This window comes from Pyrus communis, chromosome 4 (genome assembly GCF_041283825.1).
Source record: "Pyrus communis isolate YQ-2024b chromosome 4, ASM4128382v1, whole genome shotgun sequence".
In the NCBI taxonomy this organism is placed as follows: Eukaryota; Viridiplantae; Streptophyta; class Magnoliopsida; order Rosales; family Rosaceae; genus Pyrus; species Pyrus communis.
Genome location: NC_142568.1, coordinates 24138980 through 24161087, shown reverse-complemented (window position 1 = coordinate 24161087; position 22108 = coordinate 24138980). Strand labels below are relative to the sequence as shown.

General features: G+C 38.1%; 3 protein-coding genes and 1 pseudogene across 8 annotated transcripts; 3 read left to right on the top strand and 1 right to left on the bottom strand.

Moving 5' to 3' along the window:
- Positions 1 to 345: 345 nt before the first annotated feature.
- LOC137722429 (vacuolar protein sorting-associated protein 54, chloroplastic) lies at positions 346 to 8794 on the top strand. 5 transcript variants are annotated; one of them, XM_068461428.2, is made up of 19 exons: positions 346 to 1343; positions 1854 to 1916; positions 2027 to 2106; positions 2421 to 2538; positions 3103 to 3177; positions 3319 to 3475; positions 3656 to 3744; positions 4671 to 4927; positions 5166 to 5337; positions 5461 to 5544; positions 5633 to 6051; positions 6260 to 6413; positions 6715 to 6796; positions 6917 to 6996; positions 7370 to 7531; positions 7644 to 7711; positions 7883 to 7963; positions 8050 to 8298; positions 8459 to 8794. In XM_068461428.2, the coding sequence occupies exons 1-18, from the start codon at positions 546 to 548 to the stop codon at positions 8183 to 8185; spliced, it is 3075 nt and encodes a 1024-aa protein (XP_068317529.1). In that variant the 5' UTR covers positions 346 to 545; the 3' UTR covers positions 8186 to 8298; positions 8459 to 8794. The 5 variants fall into 5 exon arrangements, with proteins under 5 accessions (XP_068317529.1, XP_088549280.1, XP_068317528.1 ...); XM_088693154.1 differs by having other exon boundaries at positions 388 to 1343; positions 6924 to 6996; XM_068461427.2 differs by having other exon boundaries at positions 388 to 1343; positions 3100 to 3177.
- A 630-nt stretch (positions 8795 to 9424) lies between these two features.
- On the top strand, positions 9425 to 11050 carry LOC137722430 (F-box protein PP2-B10). Its single transcript, XM_068461431.2, has 3 exons — positions 9425 to 9904; positions 10153 to 10271; positions 10472 to 11050. The coding sequence occupies exons 1-3, from the start codon at positions 9497 to 9499 to the stop codon at positions 10902 to 10904; spliced, it is 960 nt and encodes a 319-aa protein (XP_068317532.2). The 5' UTR covers positions 9425 to 9496; the 3' UTR covers positions 10905 to 11050.
- A 1472-nt stretch (positions 11051 to 12522) lies between these two features.
- Positions 12523 to 14005, top strand: LOC137721735 (putative F-box protein PP2-B12). Its single transcript, XM_068460756.2, has 3 exons — positions 12523 to 12949; positions 13061 to 13179; positions 13387 to 14005. The coding sequence occupies exons 1-3, from the start codon at positions 12644 to 12646 to the stop codon at positions 13865 to 13867; spliced, it is 906 nt and encodes a 301-aa protein (XP_068316857.1). The 5' UTR covers positions 12523 to 12643; the 3' UTR covers positions 13868 to 14005.
- A 592-nt stretch (positions 14006 to 14597) lies between these two features.
- On the bottom strand, positions 14598 to 17144 carry LOC137721734 (subtilisin-like protease SBT3 pseudogene; annotated as a pseudogene). Its single transcript, XR_015961926.1, has one exon. The product of XR_015961926.1 is annotated as a subtilisin-like protease SBT3 pseudogene (transcript).
- Positions 17145 to 22108: the final 4964 nt, after the last annotated feature.

Sequence of the window (22108 nt, the reverse complement as noted above, 5' to 3'; positions counted from 1 at the left end):
AATAAACTTACTCGATCCTGAATTTTCTAAACTCTTTATAATATGAAATTCACAGACCAAACTTAGCCAGCTTGACTAAAACAAAGTGATCTTTTTAAGCATTCAAATTCAAATCTTCAGAAATTAGGACGCTTGAATAAAAAAAATAAACGAAAGAAAGGAAATATAAATTGGGCTTAGGCCCACAACCCATAGTAATTGGATAAAAACTTATTGGGCTTCAAATTGCAAAACCGGCTTTTCATTCACACCAATTTGCAATTTCTACCAAGCCGGGTCGGCCCGATTTTCCCCTGTGAGAATTTTCGAACCATCATGACGAACTCCACCTCGACCTGTCTCTGCGATTTTATCAATTAAATTACCATTTTCTCCTCCACTTTCTCCTATCTCCTTTCCCAGATCTCCCTCCCATACGAGAGAGAGCATATGATATGATCACCTGCAAAAGCACCAAATCCCAGATCCACCACCACGACGCGCATTCCCCTCTTCCGTTGTAGGGTTTATCCCACTCGCCCCGAGTCGACTCACCCGACTCGCTCATGAACCAGAACCACAATTACAAGAGCAGCAGCTCCAACAAAGAGATGGTAATCATGGACGCCCGACCCGGAAAGCTGAACAGCCGATCCAATTCCATATCCGACCCGAACACCAGCCAGAGCCTCGCCTCCATCCTCAACAACCCCAATGCCTCCGACGCCTCCTCCTGGGTCGGTTGGTGGTCCTCCTCCGCCTCCGTCGCCCCGCCCGAATTCGCACCTCTCGTGCCGAAATCTGCGTCCGACCCCGTGACCCGATCCGACTTCCAGCCCTACCTCGCCTCCGTCTCCGATCACTACAACCGCTTCGAGGACATCATCAACCACGTGAAGAAGGAGAAATCCGACGTCGATTCCATCGGTGGCCAAGGCGAAGCCCTCGTCGCGTGCCTCCGGGAGGTTCCGGCGCTCTATTTCAAGGAGGACTTCGCCCTGGAGGATGGCGCCACGTTCCGGTCGGCTTGCCCGTTCACGAACGTCTCAGAGAACCTGGGACTGCAGGAGAAGCTGTCGCATTACTTGGACGTGGTGGAGCTTCACTTGGTGAAGGAGATCTCGCTGCGTTCCAACTCCTTCTTTGAGGCGCAGGGGCAGCTGGAGGACTTGAATGTCAAGATCGTCGAGGGGTGCAGTCGGATTCGAGAGCTCAAGGAGACGATTCTGCTCATGGATGTCGATTTGGTCGAGTGCGCAACGCAGATTCATGATTTGAATGAAACCAGGAGCAATTTGTTGGCTCTGCAGCAGAAATTGAGGCTCATTTTATATGTTAATCAAGCTCTTTCGGCACTTAAACTGGTATTGCATTGCGCTTCAATAACTTTCTTTCGGTTTTGTAGTGTAATGAATTGTGCATGTTGTGATAATTAGTAGCCATTTGGTCTAGAATTCACTTCATCAAGAATTGCCAATTTGCGATGTTGGATTTTATCTTTGTTTTCGTAGTAGATTCACTTCATTTGAAAATCTGATCGTAGTATAAAACTTGATGACCATTTACATTTGTTGCAAATACTAGTAAGGGCCAATTTAAAGCACTGATATGCACTCGGTGGCGTTTTTAGTAGTTTGATTCGGATTCAATAATAGGTTTTGAATTTGTTGCCCAACTAGTTTAAATTATAATCCACACAAGTCTTTTGTTGCAATTTTATCCCCGACCTGTTCAGATGATTAGTGGCTTGTTTTTCGTCCCTTTCTATAAGAAATGCTCATGATTTTCATTTGAGTTGTGTAAAAATGTTTATCGTCATTTTTATAAGTAGCAAGTTTCTTGATATAAGTTGATTTACATTTTCTGTCATACAGCTTGTTGCCTCTGCAGATTGTGCTGGAGCCTTGGACGTCACAGACGATTTACAGCATTTGCTGGTATGTTTTTATTTACGTTATGTTTGATCTGCCTCCACAAACTAGTACTAAAACAAGGAATAGTGGACTAAACTTTTTTGGTACCTAATTGATGTCAATACGTTTAATAGGATGGAGACGAGCTTACTGGTCTACATTGCTTCCATCACCTTAGGGATCGCGTAGCGGCTTCAATTGAATCCATAAACAGGTATGTTTTCCTGTTGCGGTGACACTATTTTTAGTGAAACAAGTGACACCATTTGAGTTGCTTTTGATGTTTTTAATTCTGATTCCATAATTATTTTTGTCCTTCTCGTTTTAAATATATGCGGTTCAATATTTTGGGACTGGGGTTGGCAGCTTTTAATTTTTTTCTTCCGAGAGTCTGAAATAGAGATGCTTTTCTTCATCCAGTTTGGCTTCTATTGACCAAAATATTTGAATAAACGTTTTTCAGTCTTTCAAATGGAATAATATGATATGAGGCATGTTTATAGTAACTTATTAAATTTATTCTTGTAGCATTCTTTCTGCAGAGTTTATGCGTGCTTCAATACACGATGCTGGAGATACAGACATTATAATTATATCCAGAGCAAAAGCAAGGGCATCTAGTCTGATGAATGGAGAAGATGGTGAAGTAAGCTCAAGTTATTTTCTTAAATGCCACAATATTTCTTTACTTCATTTCAAGTCTATTCTCTCCTGCAAGGAGCTGCTCTCCACTGATCGGAAAAGCAGATAATTAAGTTTTGTAGCCTTTGCATTTCTTTTTCTTCCGAATTCGCTTAAATTCTCACAGATAAATATAATATTGTAAGGAGTGAAGATTTCTTTGCAGATTTTATTTGGAACCATATCTTTTTATATAGTATGCTTTGAAATTTGTTTTTACTACAACCGTATCTGAAGATGGCTCAACAACCAGTGCCCTGCCATAAGCCATGTTGCAAGTTTTGTTGAACCCTGCAAGAAAGTGTTTAATTTAATTTTGACCATTTACGTAATCTATAAAGGCTTTGTAGGATCTTTTGTTGAATTAACTTTTTATACACCGAGTGCCTTGTCCAAATTTGATGGTTTCTTGTTTGCATTTCTTATATGCTATGACTGCTTTTTTAAGTTGATATCCTTTATCGTGATTTTCAGGCATCTGTGCATGATTCTATATGTGAACTGATCACCGTTATTTTTGTATCAGCAGATTAAGTTGGATGACGAAGAAACCTCCAATTTTCAAGATCGTCTTCTTCCTGTCATTATTGGGTTGCTTAGAACAGTGAGTAATTATCGGTTTGTCAAACCTAATATTTTTCAACATATTTTTATTTCTTCCTTTGGGATGAAGTTTAGTTCTTTCCATGATCAGTGAGTACCTTTAGTGATCTTTTAAGTAAAGATGGTATTCTTTTACTTTCAGGCCAAGCTCCCTTCTGTGTTGAGGTTATATCGCGACCAACTTACAGCTGACATGAAGTCTGCTATCAAAAATGCCGTTGCAGAGCTGCTTCCCATTCTTGTTTCGCGACCACTGGAGTCAGATTTTACACCGGGGGAGCGAATAGTTGATGCAGATGGTGAGAAATTTGTAATCTTGTCTATCATCTACGCCTATGACTGAGAATTACACCTAATATAGGAGAAAAAGTAGATGCTATAATTCTCAATTTTTATGTTTACATTCTGTCTTGTTCTTTTCTTTTTGTACCATTTTTTAAAGATGAATTTGTCCTTGATCTTTTAAACATGTTTTTTAGGTTTTGGCGCATCACTTGCGAGCAAGTTGAGGAGCCTGTCATCTGAAAGCTTTGTTCAACTTTTAAGTGCTATTTTTCTGATTGTAAGGGTATGTGTTCTAGACTATTCTTGTATTGTTTTCTAGGCATTGTATTGTTGACAAGAAAATGCTTTATTATTAGTTTGTTGAATTCCCAGTATACTCATTGTTCGTTTTGTTGTAATTTAGTGTGCATCTAGAAGTTAAATTTGATATTTCTAATGATTATCAATGATTGGGGATGGATACAACATACAAGTTCTTCTCCTCAATGAAGAGCTTAGGCTTAGCTTGAAGATAGATTTGGCTTGGGGTTGTCTATGATGCAAAATAGTCAATTTTCCATTCATTACTGAGCTTAAATATTTAAGCATCCAGTTCAATTTATCACCAACTTTTATTTATTTCTACTTCAATTTTTGTTCCCTGTTGCAACTACATAAACTAATTTACACGTTTTACTACGCTGTAAACAGAACTTTTTAAGGCACTATGATTGTCCTTTTGTCCTTTATATATTTTGTTTCTTGCAAGTTGCAAACCATTGACTAATTCACTAATTTGAAGCACATAATATCACTTCTTGTAATTTTTCAACCACTTGAGAGCCAGTTGAACCAATTACAGATATTTTCTTTAACTCTAACGCAAGTAAAGAAATGATAGACAGGTTTTCTCCCTGTCTACATTTTGGTCACTCCTACTCTTTCATTAATATTTCAGTCTATCAGTAGAATTCATTTGGCAGCATTAGGGTAAGGGACAACTGGTTTTAAGTGTAACGGTTCATATAAAAGAACGGGTACTGTCACATCAACTCATCATACATACATTATCTGTTTTTAGATTGTTCGATAAGTTATTATCAGATGGCATATGTGCTGTATTTCATTCATTTTTTGTTGTGCTAGCTTCATCTAAGTTCTTGTCTATTTTTTTTAAGCATCAACCACTATTTGAGTGTGATGTCATATGATTTATTTTAGTGAATGCAGGCACATCTAGTGCGGGCTGCTGAAGTGAAGAAGGCCATTGAATGGATTATGTGCAACCTCGATGGTCACTATGCAGCCGATTCTGTTGCTGCAGCAATTGCAGTTGGTGCCGCAGCTGCAGAAACAGCTCAAGAGAGTGATGGTCAAGGTGGCTTGCTTATGCCATATTCACATCAGAGGGTTGCTACAAAGGCCCTTTCAATTCAAGGGAAGGCAAATGATGCAGCAAGTCCTTCAAACATCTCTAAGAATTTTAGGTGAGGTCTTGTCTCTTGATTATGTTACTTTGATGTCTAAAATTTCAACTTTGCTGAAAACCTTTTGTATCATTTAATTTTAAGATTTTGTTTTGTGCTTGTCTTGTCAGTAAAATAAATTTTGCCCTAATGAATGTCAGAAATTCTTTTGTTAATTTTAGGGTTTACCTTTGATATGTCCCCATGTTAGAGTGTTTCCAAATGTATGCGTATTCTGAAGAAATGTGATTCTAAACAGAGCTGATGTATTACGAGAAAACACAGAAGCTGTTGTTGCAGCATGTGATGCTGCTCATGGAAGATGGGCAAAGCTACTCGGGGTTCGTGCTCTTCTTCATCCTAAGTTGAGATTGCAGGAGTTTTTGAGCATATATAACATCACACAAAACTTTATAACAGCTACGGAGAAGGTATTCATATTTTATACTTTTTATCTGTCCCCTTTGTTTTCTTGTCCTTCTTCTTTCCTTTAGTTTTAAGATCAACAATGTTATGTCTCTGGTGCCATTTTGTGGCACTGCCAACCTAAACAGATCGGGGGAAGGCCAGGATTTAGCATCAGGGGAACACTACAGTCGCAGGCCAAAGCCTTCATGGATTTTCAGCATGAATCTCGAGTTAGTTTCTGATCGTGTATACTTATACTTCACTTTTTATTTTACCAAGTATGTTGCTATGAGCTAATTGTTTTTATGGTTGTTGTAGATGGCAAAAATTAAAGCTGTTCTTGACCAAGAAACGTGGGTGGAAGTGGATGTTCCTGATGAATTTCAGGTCATTGTCACTTCACTATTTAGTTCTGAATCATTGGTAACCGAGAACCTGGATACTGTCCAAGATAATACGGAAACTGGCTACAATGAGGTGGCCACACCCAGTAATAGTTCACATGCAGCAGATACAGGACCATCAATTGCTGAACAGCAATCTAAAGGGGCGGATTCTAGTGAAACATCTGCAGGTAGTACTGCAAAGGAGACACCAAATTCTGATGGAACTGAGAAAAATAAGGCTGATGTTGCAAACTCTGTTGCTCAAAATAACCACAGCAACGTGAAGGAGCGAGGAAAATCAACCTCTCAAACCCTTTTCTACAAAGGTGTTGGTTTTCACATGGTAAACTGGTCAGTTGCCTTAGTTTTCTATCTTTCTGTTTCCCCATTTATTCTTTATTTTTTATACCAATCCTGATTTGCAATTTGGAGTTTTGATTTGTACTCTTCTTTTCCCTATTGAGGAACTTTATTAAATTTTTTTCAATAAGTAAAAGAATATTTCAGTATAAGCCACCCTTTAGTTACGTTTTCTCCTTGTTCTTGGTTTTTCTTCCAGTGGCTTGATATTGATGAAGATGTTGTCAGAGTACATTGATATGAACAACTTTTTTCCAGCACTGTCCTCTGAAGTTGTTCATCGTATTGTAGAAATTTTAAAATTTTTCAATACAAGAACGTGTCAGCTTGTTCTTGGTGCCGGTGCCATGCAGGTAGAATTTCTCTCAATAATAGATGATATTGTTGCAGACTATTTAGTAACTTTCACTTAGAAACTCCAAAAGGTTTATGCAACTGAGCGAATCAAATATCTACTGTTCTTCAATGTACATGTATCAAAAACTCGTTTCACGGGTTTTATATGTAATTTTCTTTCTTGAGCTCCTAAATGCTTTAAGTGATTGTTTGAAACCCCTTTCGATGTTTTTGGTTACTATATCCTGTTATATCTACTGACTATGCTCCTCGGGGTCATTCTTGCGGCTTTTTGATACATCACATGTGCTAATGCAGGTATCCGGTTTAAAGTCTATCACTTCTAAACACTTGGCCTTGGCAAGTCAAGTCATCAGTTTTACATATGCTATTATTCCTGGTAGGCGACTAAAAAATTTTAAAAAATTGTTGGTTTTGCTGTGAATGTATATATCTATTTATTTGTAGAGTTATACTTTGAGCAATGGAGTAATGACTTTATTCATTCCATTTCTGCAAGAAATCAGGCAAATTCTTTTTCTAAAAGTGCCAGAGACAAGAAAAGCATTGTTGTTATCTGAAATTGATCGAGTAGCTCAGGTTTGTCTTTTCACACTGGGCAACAGATTTAACATTTTCAGGGATTTGTATTCTACTTTTATTTTAGTTATATAATTTTTCCCTTCATTTTGATGGTGTTTTACGGGATTGTGGTACCACGCACTTTTCTAGATAATTATTTTTTGGTCCCCTTTCATGAATTATCAAACGTATTGCATGTGCTTGCTTTTGTGTTTCATGACTCTGACCATGATTATGTAATTTTACATGTTTGTCAAGATTGTTATCCTTTCATAATGCATCTGTATCTCGAAGTCTAAAATCAGATTATTTGAGCTCATATTTACATTAGCCAGTTATTATGCTCATATTCCAGAAACCATTGTGATGTTTATTCATTCAATTTAAACAGGATTATAAGGTTCATAGAGATGAAATACACACCAAACTAGTTCAGATCATGAGAGAAAGGTTATTGGTTCATCTACGCGGGTTGCCTCAAATTGTAGAGAGCTGGAATAGACCTGAAGAGGCTGACCCACAGCCCAGCCAATTTGCTCGATCCCTTACCAAGGTACCTTTTTTTTTTTTTTTTTTTTATATTTTTTTATATATAAGCACTTAGTTATTGTATTAGTTTCTTTATCTTAATTGATCTGATGGGGCCTTGCCCAACTGATTTTCAGGAAGTTGGATACTTGCAACGTGTTCTAACTCGAACTTTACATGAGGTCGATGTTCAAGCGATTTTCAGGTAAGGTTCATATAACTTGAAATTATCTTGGGAACTTGGTCAAAGACTCAAAGGATCATCCAGTTCCATTTGTTAGCTTGACGTTCTTGCTTCTTCCCTCCACATTTTTAATCAGTGTGATTTGGTTGATGAAGAGGGCAGTTAATGATTACTGTGGTTTGTAATTTTCAGGCAAGTGATTTTGGTCTTCCATTCACAAATATCAGAGGCATTTTCACGGTTAGAGATCAGCACACCACAAGCCAAGGACAGGTACTACCTTTTCAGTTCCCCCCCCCTTGTGCGCATACAATTGTTAGGACTCCTTAATAAACACAACTTTTCACTTTGTCCACCAGGCTGCGCCGGGATGTCACACACATTCTTGGATGCATTCGATCTTTGCCCTCTGATAAAATGAGCGAATGTAGTATTCCAAACTGGGGTCAGCTAGATGAATTCTTGGTGCAGAGATTTGGCGCGGAAGCTGGTTAATGTTGTTGTAAAGTAGTGAATCGGTTGCTTCTTTGGAGATGGCTAATCAATTTTTTTGGATGTCAGAACCAATTTCGGTGGTCTATGCATTTCCCTTGTACAATTTCATTGAGGTAACTTTCGGTCCACATTCTGTGTTTATCGTGTCATGTTTATGCTGCATAAATTACTTTCGTTCAAAATTCAGTTCTCTCTCTCTCTCTCTCTAAACACACGCACCGTCTATTTTTTCTTTTAGCTTACCAGATGCCTTTAATTGTCTTTAATTTTCAGGTTTTGCATTTTTTCTGAGATGTGTAAAGTCAGTGTATCAGATCCAAATATTGCGAGAAGAAGGTTGTCGAAACCAGAATGTTTGTTCTGTAGCGGTCACACTCGAATTACCATTTGTATTTACTAGGATTCAAATCAATGTTTACTGTAATTTTTGAGTTAAAGGATGACGACGATTGATTTTTTTTTGCTTAGTGAAGGGACAACGAGCGGTATCGGCTTTTGAATTCTCAACTTCCGTTGCCGGAATCGCATCTATTGTATCAATACTTGAGTTATTTGCATGAATGCCGTTCTTAAATGGTAAAAGGATAAGAGCTTCTTTTTCCTGCACCATTAGTATCTAGCTAAAGCTTGTTATTCTTCGTGTTGGGCTTTTCTTGTTATTGGGCTTGCTAATCTTTGCTATCTTCGGCCTTTAACGAAATTACTTTTAGGCCCAATATAAAAAGTTGGATCATTCCACTCTAGAATGTGATGCTCAGTCATCTCCTTTAATATCGATTGCAAGAAAAAAAAAAATCAATATTTCTAAACTAATTTTAAAAATCTTACGTTGTGAAAATATTTGCAAGTGATCTTATTATTTTATTGAGAAAGACAAGGTTAAATATTAAATTCCAAAAAAAAAAAAATGTTCGGGTCTAAAATATAGCAATTTGGTGGCCAATTATTTTTTGGAATACAACTAGTTTTAGATAGTTATCGGAGAGAGTGTGAATTGACCACATATCATAGTGCATGTGCATGATTGTTTTTCTTCTGCTGCGGTAAAATCTCTTATGCTCTAAAATATTCTAATTTAATTCTAAGAAGCTTACACTGTGTCGAAAGTGAGAAATAAATTTTGGAAATAGTTTTCTAGAAAGTGTAGCGTTTGTCAACATTAGAAAACGAAGCAAAACTCGTGGAAAAATTGAACCCTGACTTAACGCGTAAGGCTCTCTCCCTACAAATATGACAAGTTTCTTACACACAACAGAACACTTACCACAAAGTACACGCACGACGCGAGAGTCAACGTCACAGACAGAAAACATGAAGAGACACCGCCGCGGCGGAGATCAATCAGAGATGCAAAAGAAGACAGTCGACGCCGGTGCATCAGCAGGAGGAGGAGGAGGAGAAGGAATCACCTGCGGGGGCTGCGGGACGCCGGTGTCGATGGTACTCGATGACGATCATCATCACGTTCACATGGATCTGCAGGAGTTGCCCGAAGGATGCATAGCTAACGTCGTCTCCTTAACGACGCCTCGAGACGCGTGCAGGTTTTCGGCGGTGTCTAAGAGTTTCATGTCAGCCGCCGATTCCGACGCTGTTTGGGACAAGTTCCTTCCCCCTGATATCCCCTCCATCCTATCTCACTCCTCCTCCTCCTCCTCCAAGAAGAAGCTTTACTTCACTCTCTGCGAAAACCCTGTCCTCGTTGACGACGGCAAGATGGTAATTTTATACATTCTTTTTCGCTTTTGTGGTGGGATTAGGGATAGCTCCCAAAATTTGAAACATGAATATATTGAAGATTTTATTTGTTTCTCTCTACTTTCTGAGAATTTTTTATTGTCATATATTAATATGAAAATATGACTTTAGACTTTGAGATCGTGCCTGCTGGAACTAATGCATGAAAAACTAGCCAGAATAAGTTTTTGTGTTCTTTTCCAATCTGTTTCTATGATCTATATATGCAGAGTTTTACTCTGGACAAATGGAGTGGGAAAAAATGTTACATGATATCGCCGAAGGACCTTATGATTATTTGGGGTGATACTCCTGCCTACTGGAAATGGATTTCTCTTGCCAACGCCAGGTCTGTAAAGTTCATTCATCTTACGTTTTGTTGGTTTGATTAAGCTAACAGCTATGCTTTTAAGATGTTGAGAAAGCGCTTCCATATCGTGCTTATTCTGCGGTTGGATTTGTTTTAGCGACGTATATATATAGATTGAAATATGTGTGTATGTGTGTAATTAGGCGATTAATTAGTATATGTCATGTTAAATGAAACAGGTTTCAGGAGGTGGCTGAGCTTGTAGTTGTTTGGTGGCTTGAGATCCGTGGCAAAATTGATACACGGATTCTTTCCCCCTCCACTGTCTACAAGGCTTATCTTGTTTTCATGTTAAGTGAAAGGGCTAGAGGATTTGATCATGACGATCCCTTGGAGGTCAAGGTAGGACTTTTTGGAGAAGAAGAGACTAGTAGTCAGCGCATTGTGTTTCTGGGGAGACAGAACATTACCGGGAGACCCATGGAAATCGATGAAACTCAATATCCAAAGAAAAGGCCCGACGGCTGGCTGGAGGTGGAGATTGGAGAGTTTTTCTGTCCAGGAGAAGAAGATGGGGGGTTAATGGAGATGACATGTAAGGAACTTGACATTCATAGAATGAAGAGAGGCCTTATTGTTCAGGGGATTGAAGTCAGGCCCAAAAGAGTGTAGAAAGTTAAGCTTTTTCTAAGGACTTACACGTAATGGGTGCATTGTCGACGTTACATATCAGGAAAATTACTAGTAAGAGAAACAAAAAGGCTCACTGTATTATAATTTTGTTGATACAATGGTTGCAATTGCTCATCTTTGAACTACATGGTTTGAATTGAAGTCATACCAAACTACCCAAAATGCTAGCTAACGTGTTCTTACACAACGATCACAGTAGGGCTACACGAGATCACAATAGGGCTCCTCATGGTAAAATTTTCACTCTCTTCTTCCCAAACAATTGCACCAAATGGGATGGCTTCTTCCTCGGAGCTCTTGTACTTGATTGCCAAAGTGTAGTCTTGCTTCTCTATTTCTTACCGGACACCAATTTTTCTGGTCACACCGCGACAACAGCACCCTTTTGGTTCTTTAACTTCGACATTATAAGTGGCTGAGCCCTGGTCATCAACGGTGGTTACAGTCCTCTTGAATAATTATTTAATGATTCCTTTCACCTTTGAATACTTGTTGTAAAACGTTATAAACTTATTTGATGGATGGAGAGATCGGGAGATGTGTTATCACACGTATAGTTTTTTGACCTAAGAATGCCTGCATTCTCTTCTCGGCCAAGTTCATGGTGCACAACAAATTGAACCGAGGTCATCTGGCGTCGCGTCGCAAATCAAACCGAGTTCAAGTGCTCGATTTGGACTTTTTATCCTAACTTGGGTCTGCCACTGTCGGTGTTATTACATTAAATTCGTTAACAAGATAATTTGAATTTGAGACTTCTAACTTAAAAGAATATACACTAGATACTAGATAGTGCTGATGACTTATTAAAGTAAAAAATTTGAAATCAAAAGGGAAAAAGGAAACCCAATAACCTTTTCTCTTATTTTGAAAAGAGTTATCTTTCGATTTTCTCCTAGAACTTTAAGCAGTTACTAATTTTCTCTCTGAATTTTAATTTTAGCTAATTATCCTTCTGAATTTTTATGATGAGTTAATTTCCCTTCTAACATTAGGTTTAAAATTTTTCATCCAATTTCCTATCCATTTAAGTCTGATGAAAAATGTTTGAGGGCAATAAAGTAATATTACCCTAATGTGGATAGTAGATTGTTTTTTCTTCTTCTTCTCTTCAGCTAGTTGAAATCCAATTCGCAGCTGCAAACTACTGACTTTGCGCCCAATTTATCAAAATAAAATTATCTTTTCCCCGTCATATGCGTGCCATGTGATGTTCGCGTGATCAAGATGAATGGAAGATTAGATGAAAATTTTCAAAATCTATTTATAAAAGTTTAGAGATAATCAGCTAAATTAAAATTCATGAGGAAAATTGGTAGTTGTATACAAGTTTTGAGGGTAAAACGACAAATAGGTCTTTCGAAAAATTAACCTTTTATATGTGCATTGAATATAGGCTGAATAATGTATTACTAAATCTAAGAGAAATAAAATCCATTCTTATTAATTAGGCTGATACTCGAAATTTAAAACCACTCTGTATTTTTATGCATCCCCAGAGAATAGGTCAAGATCTTTTCTTTTTGTATTTGGTCCAAGAATCCAACGAATTTAACGTTTCTATAAACCAGGTGCATACCATAAACTTTGATGCGTTATAAAACAACCCTAAACTTAACCCCTAAGACTTCATCTAGGAAATCCCTGCATATATTAATATTACACAAGTTTACAAACACCAAAACGCAATACAAAGACAAACTATAGGAACGCCGGCGATGGATCTGGAGGCGTTGCCAGAAGGATGCAAAGCCACCGTGGCCTCCTTAACGACGCCTCCAGACGCGTGCAGGCTTTCAGCGGTGTCTAGGGGTTTCCGGTCGGCCGCTGAATCGGACGCCGTTTGGGACAGGTTCCTTCCGCCCGATGTCTACACGATCCTCGGCAAGTCCTCCGTACAGCCTCAGTCTCCCTCCTCCCTCCCGGTCCCTCCTTGCTCTTCTTCTTCTTCCAGTTGGAAATCCAAGAAGGACCTTTTCCTGTCTCTATGTGACAACCCGGTCCTCATCGATCAGGGCAAGATGGTAACTTCATATTAACTATACCTTATTTTTTGTTATTAACTTGTTGTGATTAATTTATTATTCATGTATGTAATTATAATTGACATCATGCATACGCAATATTAATTGCAGAGCTTTTCGGTGGACAAATGGAGTGGGAAAAAATGCTATATGATATCTGCAAGGGAGCTTATGATTACCTGGGGCGATACTCCTCAATATTGGGAATGGATTTGTCTGCCTGAATCCAGGTCTGTTAATAATTTTTCATCCATATTCTAATTAAGATTCTGTTTGACATTGCTCGTAGACAGCCTAATTAAAAGCGCTTTATATGTATAACTGTTAACTGCATTTGACAGAAAAACTTAAAAATACTTATGGATCATAAGTGCTTTCGAGAAAAGTTTGTTGGTTTTTTACTAGTGTGTAGAATTCAAGTAAATGGAACTGTGCAGGTTTGAGGAGGTGGCTGAGGTTGTGCATGTTTGGTGGCTTGAAATTCGTGGGAAAATTGATACGCGCATCCTGTCCCCAGCCACAACGTACGAAGCTTATCTCGTGTTCAAGTTGAGGGAAGGGGCATACGGATTTGAGGTGCCTGTAAAGGTCACAACAGGAGGAGATGGAGAGCCCCCCATTGACAATAAGAACACTACTGTGTTTCTGGACCCAGAAGCCGGAAGAAGAAGGCAGAAGAAGAAGAACAGAAAAAACGAAGAAACGCATCGATTTCCAAAGGAAAGAGCGGACAGCTGGTTGGAGGTGAAACTGGGTGAGTTCTTCTGCCCAGGAGGAGGGGATGGGAAGTTAATGGAGATGACATGTATGGAGGTGGCTGGTGTATTAAAGGCTGGCCTCATTGTTCATGGGATTGAGGTCAGGCCCAAAATGCACAAAGCAGAACATTTGCTATCACATGACGTGTCAGCAACATGAGAAAGACTTACATGTATTGGTGCCATTTAATTGGCACCCAGATCCTAAAGTTTGAAAATGTTCCACTGTACCCATGTTGTTTACATTAGGTTGCAGTTTGGTGATCTTTAAACTACATGGATTGAGTGGAAAGTCATACCTAAATACTGGAAATACTAGCCAGGTAGTGTGTTCTTAGCCAATGATAAAGTAGAGAGATCATGGAATTAGAAGAGTAGTACTAGTTTGTGTGGAAAGATATAGGAAAAAATAAAATATGTTATAAGTTGGAAAAAAACAGCAATAATATCCAGCCAAATCAACTTCACATGCAATGGTGTGTGTACACACACACACACACACACACACACACACATGTATAGTTCAATAGCAACAATGCAAGAAACCTTTTAGCATATCCGATCCAGCCTACTGGCCGGTACTGCACTAGGCTGTAAGTTGGAGGAGGGTTCCTTTCACTCACTACTTGGTTACCCAAAATTTGAATGCAGATAGAGTCTGGCATTGCACGGTGATCGTTCATACAAAATGGTCAATTATTAAGTTCACATTCCATAGTGGACTATAATAGTTCACCACTTGAGCGGTAACTTTATCTCAGAAGTAGAAACAAAACCAAGATTCGTCCTTGGTGATGGAGCATGTATATGCTGGTCTTTAAGCAAAACACCAGCAATAGCCTTGCGGTGGGTAGAAACAATATGATTAAGTTCAATCCAATCATGTTATATTTTTCAAAGAGAAGTTTATTCCATTAGTTCATTAGTTCATGATCATTCCATTAACTAAAATAGACTCCTTTTAATTTTCTTAATACCAAGCATGCAGCATGCTTAAATTTTATTCTAGCTACATACATGATCATCAAATCAATTAAACAAGTGGTCACGCTACAATCGGGCTCCTGACAGTGTATTTTCCATTTTGTTCGATCCAAACAAGTGCACCAGAAGAAGCCTTCCCCTTCTTCTTCGCTTTGTAATTTAAAGTGACCGTAAAACTTTGCTTCTCATACTTGTATGCAAAGATCAGTATCTCTGGGGAGACTGTTACCTGCGAACCCTTTGGAGAAGTCACCGAAGCCCTGTACCTAGCCGCACCATCTCCCACATTTGTTACGGTCCTCTGAAATGTTTGAACCCTTGTCTTTGTTTTGTGATGATTGTTGGACAACGCAATGAAAGATGGATAGTTGAGATCAGAAGATGGTTTGGAATAATCATAGGCGTGTGATCTAGTGATGGATAAGATTTGGTTATGAGTAAAGTTCGTGGAGCATAAGAGATTGACATATTCTTGTGGAGTTGCATCGTATATTAGGCCCGGATCAAGTGCTCTATTAGGATCGATGTGGCCTGCTCCCATAGCTAATGGTGAAGCAAAGTTGAAATTGTCACCGTCGTCAAGAATTGGATTGCCAGTATTGTCCAATGGGTTAGCTGTGGTCATCAAAGCAGATCTAATTGCCGCTGCACTCCATTCCGGGTGCGCACCTTTCAGTAGAGCAGCTACACCTGAAGCATGAGGGCATGCCATGGATGTCCCGGATATCAAATTGTAGTCGCTAGGTAAGTTCACATTGAACCCGATCTTACCCGCTGCAACCTTGGGAACCCAAGCAGCTAAAACTAATGACCCCGGGGCCATTATGTCCGGCTTCAAAATGCCCGGATAACTTTTTGAAGGACCTCTCGAAGTGTAAGAAGCAGCAGCGGGTGCAGGCTTTGTATTGAGCAACGTTTGTTGGAAATTTATGCTGACAGTAGGGTTTTCACTTTTTAGTGCGTACTCGATCACAGTCCGCCCATCCTTCGTATTCACCACAACGCTAGGAGTTGCAACGTAACCTAATTCGCGTATCTCAGGATTATTGGTAATAAAGATAGCTCCAAGAAGCCCCGACCGAATGATGTGAGATATTTGATAATAAATAGGCTCCGTGTCATCACATATGATGATCGCATCTGGTGCAGTTGCTAGCGCTGCTGTTGAGTTGCATGCTGAGAAGGTCTTGTTGTAAACCAGTGGCGAGTTTTTTACCAAGGCGTTTGCTGGGAACAAGGTAAATCCAGTAATGGTTAAACCATTACCAAAGGTTAATGCTCCTCCAAATGAGCGGTCTATTGTGCCGGCTGCAACGGTCAAGACCCAAGGGATGCCATTGTGCAATTTCCCAAGCTCGGGGCCTTCATTTCCGGCTGAAGCTGAAACCACCACACCCTTCTCCATGGCTGCAAATGAAGCAATCGCTACGGGATCCTCGTACAATGGTGTGTCGTCAAAGCCAGAGGAAATTGAAATAACATCAACACCATCAGCAATAGCTTGGTCCATTCCGGCTAGAACATCAGAGGCATAACGCCCCTCATCCCAGATAACCTTGTACATGGCAACTCTGGCACGCGGTGCTACGCCTCTGGCTGTTCCTTTAGCGTAACCAAAATAAGATGCCCCGTCCACGTAGTTCCCCGCAGCTGTGGAAGATGTATGCGTCCCATGCCCTGCACTGTCTCTAGCCGAGTTCATGCTGAGTGTGACACCGGGGTTTGCAGCCATGACACCCTTGTTAAAGTATCGAGCTCCAATCAATTTATAGTTACAAAGAGAGGCATTGAACTCTTGTCCAACCTCACATTTTCCTTTCCACCTAGCTGGAAGACTTTTGGTCATACCTTCATCTCTGAAGCTTTCACTCTCCGGCCAGAGACCGGTATCAATGACACCAATGATGATGTCGTCTCCGTAATCCGAAGCAGGCCACAGTCCGGCGAAAGGATTGAGGTTGAGGAACTGAGTGGTGTGGGTGGTGTCGAGCGTAATGGACTTGTCAGCGTAAGCTGAGACGAAACCCGGGGACTTTTTTAGAGTCACTAATTCATCAGCAGATAGCACAGCACTGAACCCATGAAAGGCATTGTCATAGGTGTACAGAATGGAAGGCAAGATTTTGTTGCCATCGAACGAGGTAGGGTTCTCGGATTTGAATGAATCGACGATGGAGGAGTACCAATGGTCATGGCTAGTGTAGGACTTGGGCATGAGGGACTTGTCCATGTGGACAATATATGTCGACCTATCTGCGAAAGACACGTTGACTTGAAGAGCCAACAGAAACAATGCAACAAGAGAGAAAATGAAGGGAAGAGGAACCCCATTGTTATGCCCCATGGTTTCTTTTAGTAACCAGAGCTTTGCTTGTGGAAGGATTTATAGTCTACTGCTTGATATATATGGAAGTGAATGAGATGTACCGAATTTCGGAAGTAACAAAGAAAATGCAGTGCAAAAGAAGCCAAAAAATGATGACAAGGAGCCGGCATATATGTTGTTGAAATTTTTAAGGTCGACGGGCCCCAGAGGCCCCACTCTAATGACACTGATACTACTTCTAACCTTATCACCTGCCCAATCCGTCAAGTGTGGGGTTTTTACTGCAAAAAGTTTTGGTATTAGTTAGAATGGGGTAATCATATTTAAACCCATGGTTTCCTTTTATCCCCACCGATGTGGGACTTTAACACTCCCCCTTACGTGTAACCCTATTTAGTGGTTCACAAGTGAAAATCCACATATCGACAATTGAAACTCAGAGGTCAGCTCCAATGGAGTCCAAACTTGTTTTCAATCATTTTCAGGAAATGACTCTCAGAACTCAAAGGCCAACTCTATGTTAAGCGTCCAAGCTTGTTTCCAAGCCCACACTTCCTTGTGACAAGCCCTTGGCTTGCACGGGCTCGTAACCATGGGCTCTGATACGATGTTGAATTTTTTTAGATCGACGGGCCCGAGCCCCACTCTAACGATACCGATATTGTCCCCAACTTTATCACCTGCCCAATCTGTTAAGTGTGAGGTTTTTACAACAAAAAAAACCTGTATTAGTTAAAATGGGGTAATCATATTTAAACCCATAGTTTCCTTTTATCCCCACTGATGTGGGAACATGTGTAGCATGGTAGCTTCAATTTGTTGTGCTAAATAGGAAACCTTTTGAATTGATAATCTATCTTAACCCAAGACAATTGATAGCCCATGCACAAAGAAATATTCATGCACATCCTAGAGAGTTCTAGCAAAGTCTAAGTCAGTGTGTTATGACTAGAAAACTCTAGCAAAAAAGCATCAATTTAAAAAAGCCAAGTCGGTTGACTTAGGCTAGAATAGTCAAGAAAATGTTTAGTTGTAAAATTGTGAGGAAAAAAAGAAAAGAAAAGAAAAGAGAGCAAGAAGTGAGAAATAAAGAACACTCAAGGTAATACACAAAAACTTTTTATTCCCACACAAACTAATACAAGAGGAAACACTCAAACACTAGCCATGACCATTGAGAGTGTTTGAGTGTTTCCTCTTGTATTAGTTTGTGTGGGAATAAAAAGTTTTTGTGTATTACCTTGAGTGTTCTTTATTTCTCTTGCCTATCAAATATCCACTGCATTACATTTTTTTTTTGTAAGATAAACATCTCCAAAGTAGTGAAGTTCCTTTAAGCCCCAACAAAACCTACATGTAAAATTATGAACTAGCTAAGTCAGTACATTAGGATAGAGTACGTATCTTGATATAATTATTACAAACCACGGTTAAGAATCTATTATATATAAAGAGAACACAAAAGGTGAATGGTGTTTTGGTGTTATAATGCTTTACCAAAAATAATTGGACAAAAATGCCCCCAAAACAAAAATCTTCAAAGGCATTCTAAAATAATACATCAAATAAGGCAATGGCATTTTCGTCATTTTCAAAGTATTTTTTTAATAATATACTTTTTGGTGCTTTTTATTTTTATTTTTTTTTTAACTAGTACCTCACAATAGGCTAGCAATAATGTGATTCAATTTCTCTATTTTTAAACACGTTCAAAACATCTTAAGAGTCGTGTAATTCCGGTTATAAAAAAGGTTTTTCGCCCGCGGATAACAATGTGATTAAATAAGTTGTCAAATGATTGTTTGTTTTATTTTATTTTATTTTAACAAACGATATTATCTAGGGGGTGGATGAGTTTAGCCTCACAAGTGACTAACAATAATGTGATTCAATCAGTTATTTATTAAATTTTATTTTCTCTATTTTTAAACACGTTCAAAACATCTTAAGAGACGTGTAATGTCGGTAATTAAAAAGGTATTTCACACACGGATAATAATGTGATTAAATTAATTATCAAATGATTCTTTTTTTTTTTTTAAATAAACGATATTATATGCACTAAGGGGGAGAGAGGTGAGTTTAACCTCACAATAGGCTAGCAATAATATGATTCAATCAATTGTTTATTAAATATTATTTTCTCTATTCTTATTGTAAATTCTATAGAGACCAATTTTATTATGTGAATTCAGTTGCTTTAATTGGTTTATGAGGGGTTTCTTCTAGCATGATCTTATTCATTTACTTCAAATATTTGACTTTCCTTTTGTTAATTTACGCATATAAATACATTTAAAACGTGTAAGTCGCAAATAGCACACCGTGATTCAAAAAATATCTTCTGCATGCGCATGTGCGCGTGCATGAAGGCTAGTAATTAAGAAAGCGAGAGTAATACATCTATCATGTGTTTTAGGCAGGTTAATTGAGAGCATCGTTAAGACGCCAAGAAAATAATACCCATCTAATCAAGAAGTTGGTTGTAAAAAATGTTTAATTACTTAATTAGCAAGCAGGCTGTCAAATTGTTTAATTTTTAGTATCCGAACAGAAGGGATTGAGGTGTTGTTTATCTGGTGCCAAACCGGGGCTAACGTTTTCTTGTCGTTGGATCATTAGCCGATGGATTAGGTCCTAATTCCAATCAGGATTTGGTATATAAATATTCCAGAAACTCACAAAGCATACATTTCCAAAACGCCAGATACCAAACAGCAAACAACAAGAGAGGGAGTGAATAGCATAAACACCTAATTCAAACAGAAAATAGTGCCAAACACTTATGGTTGTTTCGGTCATTTAGGCCGGGTTTTGCAATACTTCAGATTGAAAGTTTGGAGTGTATTTTTCTTTCTAATTATAGAAAGTTTGGAGTGTTAAATGAGATTTTTGGAGTGCTAATAACAATTTTCTATATTTATATACATTTTATTTTAGTTTGGAAGTCGACTTCCTTTTTTTTTCTTTCTTTATCAAGTTGGGAGTATCACTGACTGTGACCCTGTGCAACTAGTTGTTGATTTGTTTTGAATAATCAACACTATTTCTTACAATGTATTGGGCGTATGAATAACAAAAAAAAAAAAAAAAAAAAGGCTCATGATACAAGCTAATAGCAGTAATACTAATTAGTAAACAACTTGTGCATGATGTTTGCTTAGAACCAAGTGGCATGAAGGGACAAATGTGTAGGTTTCATGCATGACTTGGAATAGTATTAGTAAATGCATGATGTTTGCTTATAACCAAGTGGTTGGAATAGTATTAGTAAATGCATGATGTTTACTTATAACCAAGTGACATGAAGGGATAGATGTGTATGTTTCATGCATGACTTGGAATAGTATTAGTCATCGGGAGATTTTGCATCAATTTGTTTTTGTTTTTAATATGTATATATTAAGTTCTATTTTAATGGGATTGCTCACCACCCCTAAGTTGTGATCATGTCTTTATTTATCGTTGTTATGTGAGTTTAATTAAATTTTGAGATTGTGTTTATCCACTACATACATTTCAATTTTTTTTTTTTTTGAGTCAAGCGATAGCATTAGTAAGTTAGATGTTAGATTACTCATCGACAGAATTCGAACTCACGCCGTCATGCAAGAGCACAACACTTTTTCATCACTGTGATAAAGGGCCACTTGACAACAAGTTGATTGGCCTATGTGACTTTACTAATATTATTCCAAGTCATGCATGAAACATACACATTTTTCCTTTCATGCTACTTGGTTATAAGCAAACATCATGCACAAGTTGTTTACTAATTAGTACTACTCTTATTCAGCTTGTATCATGACCGTTTTCTTTATGTTATTCATACGCCCAAGACATTGTAAGAAATAATGTTGATTATTCAAAACGAATCAACAACTAGTTGCACAGGGTCATAGTCAACGATATTATTAACTTGATAAGGAAAGAAAAAAAAGGGAAGTCGACTTCCAAACTAAAATAAAATGTATATAAATATAGAAAATTGTTATTAGCACTCCAAAAATCTCATTTGGCACTCCAAACTTTCTATAATTAGAAAGAAAAATACACTTGTGCAAAGTGTAGAATGAGATTTTTGGAGTGCTAATAACAGTTCCCTAAATACATCTTAACAAATATTGTACATGGCATTGACTTAGATTTTCACGAATAGACTTATAATTTCTGGTATCTAATCAATATTCAGATTGAAAATATTCATCGATCTACAAAATTTTCTCATGGAGGTACCCATTTTTTTGCCACAGATACTAATATAAAGGCTAAAAGACACTATGATATTAAATTCATAAGTGGCTGAGATATTTATGAATTTAATCATTAAAATGCATAAACTCAATTATACATTCAAGTTAGATCAATTCCCGAAGTTTTGGTCAACAATCAAAACTGCTTACCTATGAGTTCACTTGTGAAACGTGCAAATGCGATATACTTTTTTACCACAATTCTATGTATTGTGAATTTTTGTCCGCAACTTTTGTGGCATATAGAGGCTAAAAGATACTACGATATTAAATCCATATGTATTTGAAATATTTATCAGTTTAATCATTAAAATGCATAAACTCAATTACACATCCAGGTTAGATCAATTCTCGAAATTTTGTTCCACAATAAAAACTACTTAGCTATGAGTTCGCCTTTAAAACATGCAAAGGAGATATACTTTTTAGCCACAGTTCAATGTAATGTGAATTGTTGTTCGCAACTTTTGTATCTAATAAATATCCACAGTTTTGACAAAAAAAAAAAAAAAAATCCTCGGTTAAAAATATTCATTGATCTACCAAAAGTTATCATGGACGTACCCATTTTTCTACCACTTATAGGAATATAGAGTCTAGAAGATTCTCATTTAATTGAAACATACCAAACTCATTAAACACTCTAACCAGAAGCTCATTTAATTGAAAAGAAAAAGGAATCAATACATAAAAATTGAACCAATCGATTGAACACATACCAATTATTAAGCTAATTAGTGCTCTAAAATTTTAGAGATGTCAAATGATGAAGAAAAGGAAGAGGAAGAGGTTTGGATGACTACGGAGGAGTAGATGAGGGTGCAGAATGACAACCATG

Excerpts from the sequence above, each read along its gene's own strand:
- LOC137722429 (XM_068461427.2), top strand. The coding sequence starts at position 546 with ATGAACCAGAACCACAATTACAAGAGCAGCAGCTCCAACAAAGAGATG. Across the intron at positions 5,338-5,460 it reads TTATAACAGCTACGGAGAAG|ATCGGGGGAAGGCCAGGATT; the intron begins GTATTCATATTT and ends CAACCTAAACAG. Across the intron at positions 6,997-7,369 it reads AAATTGATCGAGTAGCTCAG|GATTATAAGGTTCATAGAGA; the intron begins GTTTGTCTTTTC and ends CAATTTAAACAG.
- LOC137722430 (XM_068461431.2), top strand. The coding sequence starts at position 9,497 with ATGAAGAGACACCGCCGCGGCGGAGATCAATCAGAGATGCAAAAGAAG. Across the intron at positions 9,905-10,152 it reads TCGTTGACGACGGCAAGATG|AGTTTTACTCTGGACAAATG; the intron begins GTAATTTTATAC and ends CTATATATGCAG. Across the intron at positions 10,272-10,471 it reads ATTTCTCTTGCCAACGCCAG|GTTTCAGGAGGTGGCTGAGC; the intron begins GTCTGTAAAGTT and ends TAAATGAAACAG.
- LOC137721735 (XM_068460756.2), top strand. The coding sequence starts at position 12,644 with ATGGATCTGGAGGCGTTGCCAGAAGGATGCAAAGCCACCGTGGCCTCC. Across the intron at positions 12,950-13,060 it reads TCATCGATCAGGGCAAGATG|AGCTTTTCGGTGGACAAATG; the intron begins GTAACTTCATAT and ends TATTAATTGCAG. Across the intron at positions 13,180-13,386 it reads ATTTGTCTGCCTGAATCCAG|GTTTGAGGAGGTGGCTGAGG; the intron begins GTCTGTTAATAA and ends GGAACTGTGCAG.